Source organism: Carcharhinus amblyrhynchos, chromosome 25 (genome assembly GCF_965287045.1).
Source record: "Carcharhinus amblyrhynchos chromosome 25, sCarAmb.v2.hapA, whole genome shotgun sequence".
NCBI classification, from domain to species: domain Eukaryota; kingdom Metazoa; phylum Chordata; class Chondrichthyes; order Carcharhiniformes; family Carcharhinidae; genus Carcharhinus; species Carcharhinus amblyrhynchos.
This window is the reverse complement of record NC_137348.1, coordinates 44,749,172-44,764,646: the sequence shown is the minus strand read 5'-3', so window position 1 is coordinate 44,764,646 and position 15,475 is coordinate 44,749,172. Positions and strand designations below refer to the sequence as shown.

Here is a 15,475-nt window from a genome sequence, read left to right as displayed (position 1 = left end):
GACGGGAGACCCGATAGAAACCTGCAAAATTATGAGAGGCATAGAAAGGGGTGGATAGTCAGAGGCTTTTTCCAAGGGTGTAAGTGTCAATTACAAGGGGCATAGGTACAAAGTCAGAGGGACACACTGCCAGAGGACGTGGTAGAAGCAGGCATATTAGCAACACATAAGAGACATGGGTACGTGAATAGGGAGGAAACAGAGGGATACTGACTGAGCTGCCTGAGGTAGTAGTAGAGGCTGGTACAACTTTGTCTTTTACAAGCATTTACAGTTGCATGGGTATGATTGTAAAAGGATATGGGCCAAATGCAGGTAATGAGGACCAGGTTATTGCTAAAAAAAACTGGGCGGCATGGACAAGCTGGGCCGAAGGGGCTGTTTCTATGCTGTAAACCTCTCTGACTCTGGGTCTGGGATTACATATATACCAGATCAGGATGTGGAGATGCCAGTGTTGGACTGCAGTGGGCACAGTAAGAAGTCTCACAACACCAGGTGAGTCGCCTGATGAAGGAGCAGTGCTCATGATAGCAACAAGTTTGGGAGGGCTGAAGGGCCTGTTCCTGTGCTGTCCTTTTCTTTGTTCTCTTTTAGGATAAGGGGAGACCTGATCCACACCTTTTGGGTGTAAATACAGACAGTGAGAATATCAGCCTCTCACTGATCACAACTGACTCCAGGAATAAAACCCAAGTTCTGACAACTCTGTACAGTTCAGCTCCACACTGGGACATTTTCGTCAGACCCTTGTGAGAGGCCTGGCATATCATTGCAGTCATGATGTGGATGTGCCGGCGTTGGACTGGGGTAAACACAGTAAAAAGTCTGACAACACCAGGTTTTAGTCCAACCGATTTATTTGATAGTAAACTCACAAGCTTTCGAGGGGACTCCCTGGAGAACTCTCCATTCACCTGACGAAGAGGGAGTCCCCTTGAAAGCTTGTGAGTTTACAATCAAATAAATTGGTTGGACTAAAACCTGGTGTTGTCAGACTTTTTACTGTCATTGCAGAAGCAGGTTCCATCGCAGACCTCATTCCAAACTCCCTTCCTGACAAGACCTATTAGAAACAATATGAACATTCTAAAAATCACACACTGTCCCCTTCCCACACACTTATATACTTATTATATTATGTAAAGTTATAAAGAATGTTTATAAAGATGTAAAAAATTGTAAAAGCTATTAGAGGGAAAAAACATAAGAACAAGGAGTAGGCCCCTTGAGCCTGCCCCGCCATTCCATAAGATCATGGCTGATCTTTTTGTGGACTCAGCTCCACTTACCCGCCCGCTCACCATAACCCTTAATTCCATTACTGTTCAAAAATGTATCTATCCTCGCCTTAAAAACATTCAATGAGGGAGCCTCAACTGCTTCACTGGGCAGGGAATTCCACAGATCCACAACCCTTTGGGTGAAGAAGTTCCTCCTCAACTCAGTCCTAAATCTGCTCCCCCTTATTTTGAGGCTATGCCCCCTCGTTCTAGTTTCACCTGCCAGTGGAAACAACTTCCCTGCTTCTACCTTATCTATTCCCTTCATAATCTTATGTTTCTATAAGATCTCCCCTCATTCTTCTGAATTCCAATGAGTATAGTTCCTGGTCTCTCCTCATAAACCAACTCTTTCAACTCCGGAATCAACCTAGTGAATCTCCTCTGCCCCCCCTCCAGTGCCAGTATATCCTTTCTCAAGTATGGAGCCAAAACTGTACACAGTACTCCAGGTGTGACCTCACCAGCACCTTATACAGCTACAACATAACCTCACTGTTTTTAAACTCCATCCCTCTAGCAATGAAGGACAAAATTCCATTTACCTTCTTAATTACCTGCTGCACCTGCAAACCCACTCCTTGAGATTCCTGCACAAGGACACCCAGGTCCCTCTGCACAGCAGCATGCTGCAATTTTTTACCATTTAAATAACAGTCCATTTTGCTGTTATTCCTACCAAAATGGATGACCTCACATTTACCAACATTGTACTCCATTTGCCAGTCTTTCACTCACTTTGACTAACCATATCCTTTTGCAGACTTTCAGCATCCTCTGCACACTTTGCTCTACCACTCATCTTAGTGTCATCTGCGAATTTTGACACACTACACTTGGTTCCCAACTCCAAATCATCTGTGTAAATCGTAAACAATTGCGGTCCCAACATTGATCCCTGAGGCACACCACTAATCATTGATCACCAACCAGAAGAACACCCATTTACCCCCACTCTTTGCTTTCTGTTAGTTAACCAATCCTGTATCCATGCTAATACATTACCCATAACACCACGCATCTTATGTAGCAGTCTTTGGTGCAACACCTTCTGGAAATCCAGATACACCACATCCACAGGTTCCCTATTGTTGACTGCATATGTAATGTTCTCAAAGAATTCCACCAAATTAGTCAAACATGACCTTCCCTTCATGAACCCATGCTGCATTTTACCAGTGGGTCAATTTACATCCAGATGTCTCGCTATTTCTTCTTTGATGATAGATTCAAGCAGTTTTCCTACTACAGAAATTAAGCTAACCTGCCTATAGTTACCTGCCTTTTGTCCATCTCCTTTTTTAAACAGTGGTGTCACATTTTCTATTTTCCTGTCTGCAGGAACCACACCAGAGTCCAGCGAATTTTGGTAAGTTACCATTAGTGCATTTCCTATTTCTCCCACCATCTCTTTAAGTTGAGTGGTCCCTTTAAAAACTTGTTTTTGTGTTCAATGTTGGAATGTTTAAAATGCATGTATACAGAGTACACAAATGGCAACATTTGTTTCATATCAAAAGCATCAGGGTTGCCTTGGTAACTGGCTCTGCAGGTTTTTGCATTTCTGTTAGAATATGAGTTTAAAGAAAACACTCAACTATTAAGAACCTATCAAATTTGAATCTGGTAGTGTGGATTGCATCAAACCAATCGTGGTGTAAGAAAAGTGCAAGATCTTCATAGGTATAAAGGCAAAAAGCAACAGCCATTTTGAGAGAGAACATTTTGGAAGAACATTTTCAGCTGCCAGGGCAGTTAGTGAAATAGCCAGCATTCCTCTCTAGAGCATTTCACTCCACCAGTTTAAATATCTCTTAAGAAAATTATCCAGCTATCTAACCGAAGAATACAAAGTCAGAAAGACCTGACAGACAGGGGACAACTACTGAAGAACTCCAAAAAGCTTCAGAATGCTATCAGACCTGAGAATATACAGAAATCATAGAAACGCTACAGTGCAGAAAGAGGCCATTTGGCCCATTGAGTCTGCACTGACCATAATCCCACCCAGGTCCTATCCCCATATTCCTATATATTTACCCGCTAATCCCTCTAAACTATACATCTCAGGACACTAAGGGGCAATTTTAACATGGCCAATCCACCTAACCCACACATCTTTGGAAGTGGGAGGAAACCGGAGCACCTGGGGGAAACCCACACAGACACGAGGAGAATGTGCAAACTCCACACAGACAGTGACCCGAGCCGCGAATCAAACCCAGGCCCCTGGCGCAGTGAAGCAGCAGTGCTAACCACTGTGCTATGGTTTTTTTTTTGAGAGTGACCTAGATTCTGTTATTTCTGTTTTAATACTGAATGGTCTTTGTATTTTATCTAAGCAACATTTCAGTTGAACTATATGGTAGTTAAAGTTCCTGGTTATTTAAATAAAATACCTTGTTAATTATTCACTTAAAGCAAATGTCAGGCCTTTGTATTAATGAACCACTAGCCATTAATTAAGAACAGATAGCACTTTCCCAAATAACTGTCGCAAATTATGATGCAAGGCAAAAGAGGTGAACCTCTGTGTCGTAACAATGTGCTGGTCACAGAGTGCACAGTGCCCGCTGCTACTTTGATGCACAATGCCAACTAAGGAATTGAGTCTAGGATTTGGGAGATAATGCTGCAGCTGTATAAGACCCTGGTCAGACCCCACTTGGAGTACTGCGCTCAGTTCTCGTCGCCTCATTACAGGAAGGATGTGGAAGCCATTGAAAGGGTGCACAGGAGATTTACAAGGATGTTGCCTGGATTGGGTGGCATGCCTTATGAGGATAGGTTGAGAGAGCTTGGTCTTTTCTCCTTAGAGAGATGAAGGATGAGGGGTGACCTGATAGAGGTGTATAAAATGTTGAAAGGTATTGATTGAGTGGATTCTCAAAGGCTTTTTCCCAGGGCTGAAATGGCTGCCACAAGAGGGTACAGGTTTAGGGTGCTGGGAAGGAGGTACAGAGAAGATGTCAGGGGTAAGTTTTTCACTCAGAGGGTGGTGGGTGCGTGGAATCAGCTGCCATCGGTTGTGGTAGAGGCGGATTCGATTGGGTCTTTTAAGAGACTTTTGGATATGTACATGGGACTTAGTAAGATAGAGGGTTATAGGTAAGCCTAGTAGGTAGGGACATGTTCGGCGCAAGCTGTGGGCCGAAGGGCCTTTCTGTGCTGTAGTTTTTCTATGTTCTGTGCTGCACGTTGACTGTGCACTTCCTGCACCCTGCCCAATACCAATTGACCCCTGCTGACCACATGCTGCCAGTATCATGTCCACTGCCCACACAAAACTCTATGACCATTGTAGCGTGATAATATGTGCACTCACCGTCTGGTAGGGTAAGCCACAGGTTAGAATAAATCGGTTTTCTTCACGAGCGATCTGAAATAAAGCAGCTCATCTTAATCATATTTCAAGCATTAGATGTCTATTGTAATAAAACGGTATGTCACATTTTATGCGATACACTTTGAACTCACTGACTGGTAGACAGAGTTCTTCCAGCTGATTAGATCATATTCTATAATGTTTTTAACAGCACATCTTACACAATATTTGCAACACAGACATTTCTGCACAGCAAATTCTCTGTCTTATAATAAGTATAGACATGGTGAAGTCGCAGATGGAATTTAACCCTGAAAAGTGTGAGGTGATACAATTTGGAAGGAATAATTTGACGAGAAAGTATTCAATGAATGGTAGGACACTAGGCAATTCTGTGGAATAAAGGGGCGTTGGCGTCTTTGTCCACAGATCTCCAAAAGCGGAAGGGCATGTTAGTAGGGTGGTAAAAAAGGCATATGGAACGCTTGCCTTTATCAATCGGGGCACAGATTACAAAAGCAGGGAAGTCATGCCGGAGTTGTACAGAACTTTGGTGAAGCCACAGCTGGATTACTGTGAGCAGTTCCGGTTGCCTCATTATAGGAAGGACATGATTGCACTGGAAGGGGTACAGAAGAGATTCACCAGGATGGTGCTTGGGATGGAACATTTAAGCTATGAAAAGAGGTTGTGTGGCTTGGGTTGTTTTTGTTGGAGCAGAGAAGACTGAGGAGTGACCTGATGGATGTGTACAAGATTATGAGGGACGTGGGCAGAGTGGATAAGGAGCAGCTGTTCCCCTTAGTTGAAGGTTCAGTCACTAGGAGACATAAATTCAAGGTGAAGGGCAGGAGGTTTAGGGAGGATGTGAGGAAAAGCTTTTTTATTCAGAGGTGGTGATGTCTGGAATGCGCTGCCTGGGAGGATTGTAGAGGCCGGTTGCCTCACATCCTTTGAAAAGTATCTGGATGAGCACTTGGCACATCATAACATTCAGGGCTATGGGCTAAGTGTTGGTAAATGGGATTAGGTGGGAAGTGAGGTGTTTTTCATGTGCTGGTGCAGACTTGATGTACCTACAGGCCTCTCCTGTGCTATTTGATTTTATGCCCTCCTATGTACTGTCAGCAATAAGAGACACTTTAACCACAGTCCCTTGACATTCAATGGTGTTACATCACTGAATCCTCCGCTATCAACATCCTTGGGATAACCATTGACCAGAAACTCAACTGGACTTGCCACATAAACACCGTGGCTACAAGAGCAGGTCAGAGACTACGAATACTGCAGCCATTATCGCCTCAAGGGCAACTAGGGATGAGCGATAAATTCTGTAAACAGTCTCACAACACCAGGTTAAAGTCCAACAGGTTTATTTGGTAGCTCACTGTTGTGAGACTTCTTACTGTGTTAACCCCAGTCCAACACCACAATAAATTCTGGCCAGCAAACGATGCCCATGTCCCATGAATGAATAAAAAAATTGTTTCCTATGCAATATATTTTCTGCCCTGGTATATACTCTTCTCTATATTTCCTCTACTCTCCTATAAACCACCTATATGTTAGACTCCGGAACATATATATCTTCTACCCTCTTATGTTCAGTTTGCTTTAGTCTTAACCTTTACCAATTCCAGCCCACCCCACCCCCCTGGGTCAAGGATGTTTGCAGGACATTCTGCAGGGGAAGGATGAACAGCCAGTGGTCATGGTACATATCGGTACCGGTGACATAGGTTAAAGAAAGGGATGAGCTCCTACAAGCAGAATATGTGGATTTAGGATATAAATAAAAAAGTATGACCTCAAAGATGATCTCAGGATTACTACAGGTTGGGAGGGATTCAAATTTCTGGGACATTGGGACCAGTTCTGGGGAAAGGCGGGATCAGTACAAGCAGAATGGGTTGTATTTGGGCAGGATCGGGAGCAACGTCCTTGGTGGTGTTTTTGCTGGCACTGTTGGGAAAGGTTTTGACCAGAATGAGTGGGAACCTAAGCAGGGAGGCAGAGGAGGGAGAAACAAGGAGAGAAACGAAAGACAGAAATATAAGAAGCAAGAGTGAAGACAGAAAAAACAAGGGCAAAAAACAAATGGGGCCAGAATGCAAAGTAAAGGTGACTAACAAGGTTAAAAAGACAAGTCTAAAGGCTTTGTATCTTAATGTGTGGAGCATTTGTAGAAACATGGAACAAAGAAAATAGGAAGATTAGGCTATTTGGCCCTTCCAACCTGTTCCACCAGTCATTCAGATCATGGTTGATCATGCAATTCAATATCCTGAGCCTGCTTCCCCCTTCCCATATCCTTTTATCCCCTTTAGCCCAAAGGGCTATATCTAATTGTTTCTTGAAAACATAAGTTTTGGCCTCAACTGCTTTCTGTGGTAATGAATTCCAGAGGCTTACAACTCTCTTGGTGAAGACATTTCTCCTCATCTCAGTCCTAAAGACCCGTATCCTTAGACTATGACCCCTGGTTCCACCATCAGGATGTGGGTGTGCCGGCGTTGGACTGGCGTAAACACAGTAAAAAGTCTGACAACACCAGGTTTTAGTCCAACCGATTTATTTGATAATATACTCACTAGCTTTCGGGGTTACCCCCTTCGTCAGGTGAATGGAGAGTTCTGGCCTCAGACAGAGCATATAAAGCACAGACAGTTTAGAGATTACTGATTAAAATGCGAATCCTTACACCTAACCTGCTGTTCAAGACCTGAAGTGGCTGATAATGTGAGTGGAAGGAGCACTGATCACAGTTTAAAGAGATGTGTATTGTCTCCAGACAGTACAGTAAGTGAGGTTTTGCAAACCCAGGCAAGTCATGGGGGTTACAGATAGTGCGACATGAACCCAAGATCCCTGTTGAGACCGTCCTCATGTGTGCGGAACTTGGCTATCAGTCTCTGCTCAGCGACTCTGCGCTGTCGTGTGTCGTGAAGGCCGCCTTGGAGAACGCTTACCCGAAGGTCAGAGGCTGAATGCCCGTGACCACTGAAGTGTTCGCCAACAGGAAGGGAACAGTCTTGCCTGGTGACTGACGAGCGATGTTCATTCATCCGTTGTCGTAGCGTCTGCATGGTCTCCCCAATGTACCATGCTTCGGGACATCCTTTCTTGCAACGTATCAGGTAGACAATGTTGGCCGAGTTGCAAGAGTATTCACCATGTACCTGGTGGATGGTATTCTCACGTGTGATGATGGTATCCATGTCGATGATCCGGCATGTCTTGCAGAGGTTGCTGTGACAGGGTTGTGTGGTATTGTGGTCACTGTTCTCCTGAAGGCTGGGTAGTTTGCTGCGAATAATGGTCTGTTTGAGGTTGTGTGGTTGTCTGAAAGCAAGAAGCGGGGGTGTGGGGATAGCCCTGGCGAGATGTTCGTCTTCATCAATGATATGTTGAAGACTCCGGAGAAGATGTCGTAGCTTCTCCGCTCCGGGGAAGTACTGGACGACGAAGGGTACTCTGTCCACTGTGTCCTGTGTTTGCCTTCTGAGGAGATTGGTGCGGTTTTTCGCTGTGGCGCATCGGAACTGCTGATCTATGAGTCGAGCACCATATCCTGTTCTTATGAGGGCATCTTTCAGGGTCTGGAGGTGTCTGTCACGATCCTCCTCATCTGAGCAAATCCTGTGTATACGGAGGGCTTGTCCATAGGGAATGGCTTCTTTAACATGTTTAGGGTGGAAACTGGAGAAGTGGAGCATTGTGAGATTGTCTGTGGGCTTGCGGTACAGTGAGGTGCTGAGGTGACCGTCCTTAATGGAGATGCGTGTGTCCAAGAATGCAACTGATTCTGGGGAATAGTCCATGGTGAGTCTGATGGTGGGGTGGAATTTGTTGATATCATCATATAGTTGTTTCAGTGATTGTTCACCATGAGGCCAAAGGAAGAAAATGTCATCGATGTATCTAGTGTATAGCATTGGTTGAAGATTCTGTGCAGTGAAGAAGTCTTGTTCGAACCTGTGCATGAAGATGTTGGCATATTGAGGTGCAAATTTGGTCCCCATGGCTGTTCCATGTGTCTGGATGAAAAACTGGTTGTTGAAGGTGAAGACATTGTGGTCCAGGATAAAGCGGATGAGTTGTAAAATTGCATCTGGAAACTGGCAGTTGTCAGCATTGAGTACTGAGGCAGTCGCAGCAATGCCATCGTTGTGGGGGATGTTGGTGTAGAGCGCTGAGACATCCATTGTGACGAGGAGTGTCCCTGGTTCAACTGCTCCGTGTGTGCTGAGTTTCAGTAGGAAGTCTGTAGTGTCGCGACAAAAGCTGGGGGTTCTTTGTACAATGGGTTTCAGGATGCCCTCGACGTAGCCGGAGAGGTTCTCACACAGAGTCCCATTGCCCGATACGATGGGACGGCCAGGTGTGTTTGCCTTGTGTATCTTTGGGAGGCAGTAGAGATCTCCAATGCGGGGAGTACGTGGAATGAGAGCACGAAGGGTGCTCTGAAGGTCCGGATCAAAGGTCTTGATCAGATTGTTGAGTTGACGAGTGTGTTCTTTGGTCGGATCTGTGGGTAATTGTCTGTAATTGTCTATGTAGTGTTCCACCATCAGGAACATCCTTCCTGCATCTACCCGGTATAGTCCTGATAGAATTTTATGGGTTTCTATAAGATCCCCCCTTATTCTTCTGAATTCCAGCGAATGTAATCCTAACCAACTCAATCTCTCCTCATAAGTCAGTCCTGCCATTCTCGGAATCAGTCTGGTAAAACTTCTCTGTACTCTCTCTAGAGCAAGAACACCCATCTTCAGGTAAGGAGACAATATTCCAGGTGTAGCCTCACTAAGGCCCTGTATAATTGCAGCAACAGTAAGAAGTCTCACAACACCAGATTCTCTACATCATAATTGCAGCAAGACATTCCTGTTCCTACACTTGAATCCTGTCACAATGAAGGCCAACATATCATTTGTCTCTTTTACTGCCTGCTGCACCTGCATGCTTATGCTGAATGACTGGTGTATAAGGACACCCAGGTCTCACTTATGGTCATAAATTGTAAAAATTCTATGAAATAGAGAATGAAAGAACATTCAGCTTATTAAAAGTGGCAGTATGAACTGATAAGGTAATGGGAAGACGATGGAAGAGATGGGAAGACCTGTTTTCCTGTTTTTGCTGCCAAAGTGGATAACCTCATATTTATCCCCCTCATACTGTATCTACAATGCATTCACCAAATCACTCAGCCTGTCCAAATCACACTGAATCATTTCTGTATCCTTCTCACAGCTCACCCTCCCACCCAGCTTTGTGTCATCAGCAGGATCCACCTTGTATGACAAAGCCCACCAATGCCTCTACTTTCTCAGGAGACTAAGGAAATTGACCACGCCCGCTATGATTCTCATCAACTTTTACAGATGCACCGGGGAAGCATTCTTTCTGGTTGTATCATAGCTCGGTGCGGCTCTTGCTCTGACCAAAACCACATGAAACTACCGTGCAAGCCAACCTCCCATCCAGTGACTCCGTCTATGCTTCCCGCTACCTCGAAAAAGCAGCCAGCATAATCAAGGACCCAATGCACCCCAGACATTCTCTCTTCCACCTTCTTCCATCAGGAAAAATGTTACTAGAGAGGTGGTGCGCAACAGACTGGAGGGGCTGATTGTGGACAAGTCCCCAGGACCGGATGGAATGCATCCGAGGGTTCTGAAAGAAATGGCGGAGGTGATAGTGGATGCCTTGGTGGTTATTTTCCAGACGTCGCTGGATTCCGGGGAAGTGCCGGAGGATTGGAAAACGGCTAATGTTACGCCGTTGTTTAAGAAGGGTGCCAGGCAAAAGGCGGGGAATTACAGGCCGGTTAGTTTAACGTCTGTGGTAGGTAAAATGTTAGAATCCGTCATTAAGGAGGAAATTGCGAGGCATCTTGAAGGGAATTGCTTGATAGGGCAGACGCAACACGGTTTCATTAAAGGGAAGTCGTGTCTGACAAATTTACTGGAGTTCTATGAGGATGTGTCTAGGGCGGTGGATAGAGGAGAGCCGGTGGATGTGGTCTTTCTGGATTTTCAGAAGGCGTTTGATAAGGTACCTCACAAGAGGTTACTGCAGAAGGTCAGAGGACATGGAGTTGGGGGTAGGGTGTTAGCGTGGATAGAGGATTGGTTGTCAAATAGGAGGCAGAGAGTGGGGGTCAATGGGTGCTATTCGGATTGGCGGTTGGTGACTAGTGGGGTGCCCCAGGGGTCGGTGCTGGGGCCTCAGCTATTTACCATTTATATAGATGATCTGGAGGAGGGATCCGAGTGTAGGGTGTCGAAATTTGCTGATGACACCAAGATTGGGGGAAAGGCAAATTGTGCGGAGGGTGTGGAGAGTCTGCAGAAGGATCTAGATAGGCTGGGCGAATGGGCCAGGAAATGGCAAATGGAATTTAATGTTGGCAAGTGTGAGGTGGTCCACTTTGGTAGGAAGAATGGTAGGAAGGACTATTACTTACGTGGCGAAAAACTGCAGCAGGCGACGGTGCAGAGGGACCTCGGGGTCCTTGTGCATGAGTCGCAAAAACCCAGCCTGCAGGTGCAGCAGGTGGTCAGGAAGGCGAATGGGATGCTGGCCTTCATAGCGAGGGGGATTGAATATAAAAGTAGGGAGGTCTTGCTGCAGCTGTATAGGGCATTGGTGAGGCCGCAGCTGGAGTACTGTGTGCAGTTTTGGGCGCCGCACCTGCGCAAGGATATTTTGGCCTTGGAGGGAGTGCAGAGGAGGTTTACTAGGCTGATACCGGAGTTGAGGGGGTTGAGCTATGAGGAGAGGCTGAATAAACTAGGCTTGTACTCGTTAGAGTTTAGAAGAATGAGGGGAGATCTCATTGAGACGTATAAGATGATGAATGGGATGGATAGGATAGAGGTGGAAAGACTCTTCCCGCTCAAAAAAGACAGTAGGACTAGGGGGCACAGCCTCAAGATAAAGGGGGGGCGGTTCAGAACGGAGTTGAGGAGGAACTTCTTCACTCAAAGGGTGGTGAATCTCTGGAATTCTCTGCCCGTTGAAGTGGTGGAGGCTGCCTCGCTAAATATTTTTAAGAAGCGGGTTGATGGGTTTTTGATAAGAGAAGGGATTAAGGGTTATGGGGAGAGGGCGGGAAAGTGGAACTGAGCCACGACAGATCAGCCATGATCTTATTGAATGGCGGGGCAGGCTCGAAGGGCCAGATGGCCTACTTCTGCTCCTATTTCTTATGTTCTTATGTTCTTATGAAAAAGAAACAAAAATCTGAAAACATGTTCCAACCGACTCAGCTTCTTCACTGCTGCCATCAGACTTTTGAATGGATCTATCTCATATTAAGTTGATCTTTCTCTACACCCTAACTATGACTGTAACACTATATTCTGCACTCTCTCCTTTCCTTCCCCCCATATATTCTACGAATGGCATGCTTTGTCTCAATAGCTTGCAAGGAACAATACTTTTCATTGCATCCCAATATATGAAACAATAATAAATCAAATCAAATCCAGTTGAAAACCCTAAATATCTCAATTTTGCTTCACAGTTGCAACTATTCATCACTGAATGTCTCCCTTTCAATGACTTCCACATCCTTTCTTTCCGAGAGGATCCAAAGCTGTACTCAATGTCCCTAACTGCTGTTACAAACAATGGTACAATTTGAGCAACGTTCCTACTTCCATATTCCATGGCTCCAGATACAAAATTAAGTGTTGTTCGGTTTCCCATCACCTTATCAATTCATACTGCTACTTTTAATAGGCTGAAAGTTCTTTCATTCTCTATTTCATAAAGTGTTTACAATTCCATCTATTTTTTTCATTTGACCCCACACTACAACAGAGACCAAGTATTACAATGGCTATAATGCACTTTGGAACATCCTGAATTTGTGTAAGGTGCTATATAAATTCAAGTACTTCATTTTTATTTTCCTAAGCTCTGGTGCCCATGCTTTAACACACAGCAAGTCCCTGGGCTTGCTGACCCACTCAAGCAATGTCTTGATTTTAGAATTCTTATCCTTGTTTTCAAATATTTCCATGATCTTTCCCCTCTCTATCTCTGTCCTCCAATCTCACTACTCTCAGGGATTGTCCAAGATATACTAGTTAGGTTGACTGGCCATGTAAAATTGTTCCTTAGTGTCAGGGGGGTTAACAGGGTAAATATGTGGCGTTACAGGGATAGAGGTTAGAAGGGGTTGTAATCAATGTAGGCTTATGGATCAAATGTCTTCCTTCTGCACCATTCGTGTGTAAGCTCCAAGGTCTAGAATTCCCTCACGACACCCCTCTGTTTCTCGACCTGACTTTCCTCATTTAAGACAAATTTTGAAACCTTCTTTGACCGAACCATTGGTCATCCGTTTGAACATTTGCGAATGTGGTTCAGTGTCAGACATTCTTCTGCAATGCTCTGTAAAGCACCTTAGGATATTTCATTATGATAAAGATGTTACATTTTTGTTGCTGGAACTTGAACTCTTTCCTGTTACACCATGTCCACCTATCCTGCCCAAACAACCCTAGCTCCAGAACCAGTCATAATATTCCGGAACCTAAACCTGTCCCTCTTATACCTTCTCTCCAGCCCAAACTGGCCCCAATGTCCCTGTCCTCTTGCATCAATTCCCCAGTTGCCTCCCTTATTTTACTGGCCACTAAATTAATGATCTGTGATTCATAGCCTTCTAGCTCTTAAGCTTTAACTTCCATTTCCATTTGTAGTGCTCGAGTTATACGTTTACCTCAGCTTCTATCATTCCCATCCTTTTCAAAAAGCTTTTAGGTCAACCCTTCTGTCTCCCTTACCCCAACAAATGGGAAGCTTCATTCAGGACTCTCAGTTACAGCTGTCCCAGGGGTCTCTCGGATTGAGTTTTGAGGTGAGTGTCTCTGGGACACAACTCCAAACTCAATCCCAGAGACACTCAGCTCCAAACTCAATCCCAGAGACACTCAACTCCAAACTCACTCCCAGAGACACTCAACTCCAAACTCAATCCCAGAGGCACTCAGCTCCAAACTCAATCCCAGAGACAGTCAACTCCAAACCCAATCCCAGAGACACACAACTCCAAACTCAATCCCAGAGACACTCAGCTCCAAACTCAATCCCAGAGACACTCAACTCCAAACTCAATCCCAGAGGCACTCAGCTCCAAACTCAATCCCAGAGACACTCAGCTCCAAACTCAATCCCAGGGACACTCAACTCCAAACTTACTCCCAGAGACACTCAACTCCAAACCCAATCCCAGAGACACACAACTCCAAACTCAATCCCAGAGACACACAACTCCAAACCCAATCCCAGAGACACACAACTCCAAACCCAATCCCAGAGACACTCAACTCCAAACTCAATCCCAGAGACACTGACCTCCAAATTCAATGCCAGAGACGCTCACCTCGAAACTCAATCCCAGAGGCATTCACCTCCAAACACATTCCACAAAACCTCAATCCCAGAGAAAAGCAACTCTGAATGCTAGCCCACAGACACTCAACTCCAAACTCAATCCTACAGACAATAAACTCCAAACTCAATCCCACAGACATTAAAGTCCAAACGCAACCCCAGAGAAATTTAACTCTAAACGCAATCCAAGAGAAACTCAACTCCAAAACACAAGTGCACAGATAATCAACTCCAAACGCAACCCCAGAGACATTCAACTCCAAACGCAACCCCAGAGACACTCAACTCAAAACGCAACTCCAGAGACAATCAACTCAAAACGCAACCCCAGAGACACTCAACTCCAAACGCAACCCCAGAGACACTCAACTCAAAACGCAACTCCAGAGACACTCAACTCCAAACGCAACCCCAGAGACACTCAACTCAAAACGCAATCCCAGAGACACTCAACTCAAAACACAATCCCAGAGACACTCAACTCAAAACGGAATCCCAGAGACACTCAACTCAAAACGCAACCCCAGAGACACTCAACTCAAAACGCAACCCCAGAGACACTCAACTCAAAATGCAACCCCAGAGACACTCAACTCCAAATGCAATCCAAGAGAAACTCAACTCCAATAAATACAAGTGCACAGATAATCAACTCCAAACTCAATCCCAGAGACACTTCACTCCAAAAGCAACCCAAGAGACACTCAACTCCAAACGCAACCCCAGAAACACTCAACTCCAAACGCAACCCCAGAAACACTCAACTCCAAACGCAACCCCAGAAACACTCAACTCGAAATGCGATTCCAGAGACGCTCAACTCCAAACTCCATCCCAGAGACGCTCAACTCCAAACTCACTCCCAGAGACACTCAACTCCAAACTCAATCCTAGAGACACTCAACTCCAAACCCAATCCCAGAGACACTCAGCTCCAAACTCAATCCCAGAGACACTGACCTCCAAATTCAATCCCAGAGACACTCAACTCCAAACCCAATCCCAGAGACACTCAACTCCAAACTCAATCCCAGAGACACTCAGCTCTAAACTCAATCCCAGAGACACACAACTCCAAACTCAGTGCCAGAGACGCTCACCTCCAAACTCAATCCCAGAGGCATTCACCTCCAAACTCATTCCACAAAACCTCAATCCCAGAGAAAAGCAACTCTGAATGCTAGCCCACAGACACTCAACTCCAAACTCAATCCTACAGACAATAAACTCCAAACTCACTATAGGAAAGATGTAGAAGCTATTGAAAGGGTGCAGAGGAGATTTACAAGGATGTTGCCTGGACTGGGAGGCATGCCTTATGAAGTTAGGTTGAGGGAGCTGGGACTCTTTTCCCTGGAGAGACGAAGGTTGAGAGGCGACCTGATAGAAGTTTACAAAATGTTGAGAGGAATAGATAGGGTGGACTCTCAGAGGCTATTTCCCCGGGTTG

At 45.2% G+C, this 15,475-nt stretch overlaps 1 protein-coding gene across 4 annotated transcripts in view; it reads right to left on the bottom strand.

Moving 5' to 3' along the window:
* Positions 1-15,475, bottom strand: part of exd3 (exonuclease 3'-5' domain containing 3) — a 342,749-nt gene that overhangs the window by 121,265 nt on the left and 206,009 nt on the right. For all 4 annotated transcript variants that reach the window (XM_080212184.1, XM_080212185.1, XM_080212187.1 and 1 more), the window contains one exon: positions 4,609-4,662. In XM_080212184.1, the coding sequence (XP_080068310.1) occupies positions 4,609-4,662 (54 nt within the window). The remainder of the gene's footprint in view (positions 1-4,608; positions 4,663-15,475) is intronic.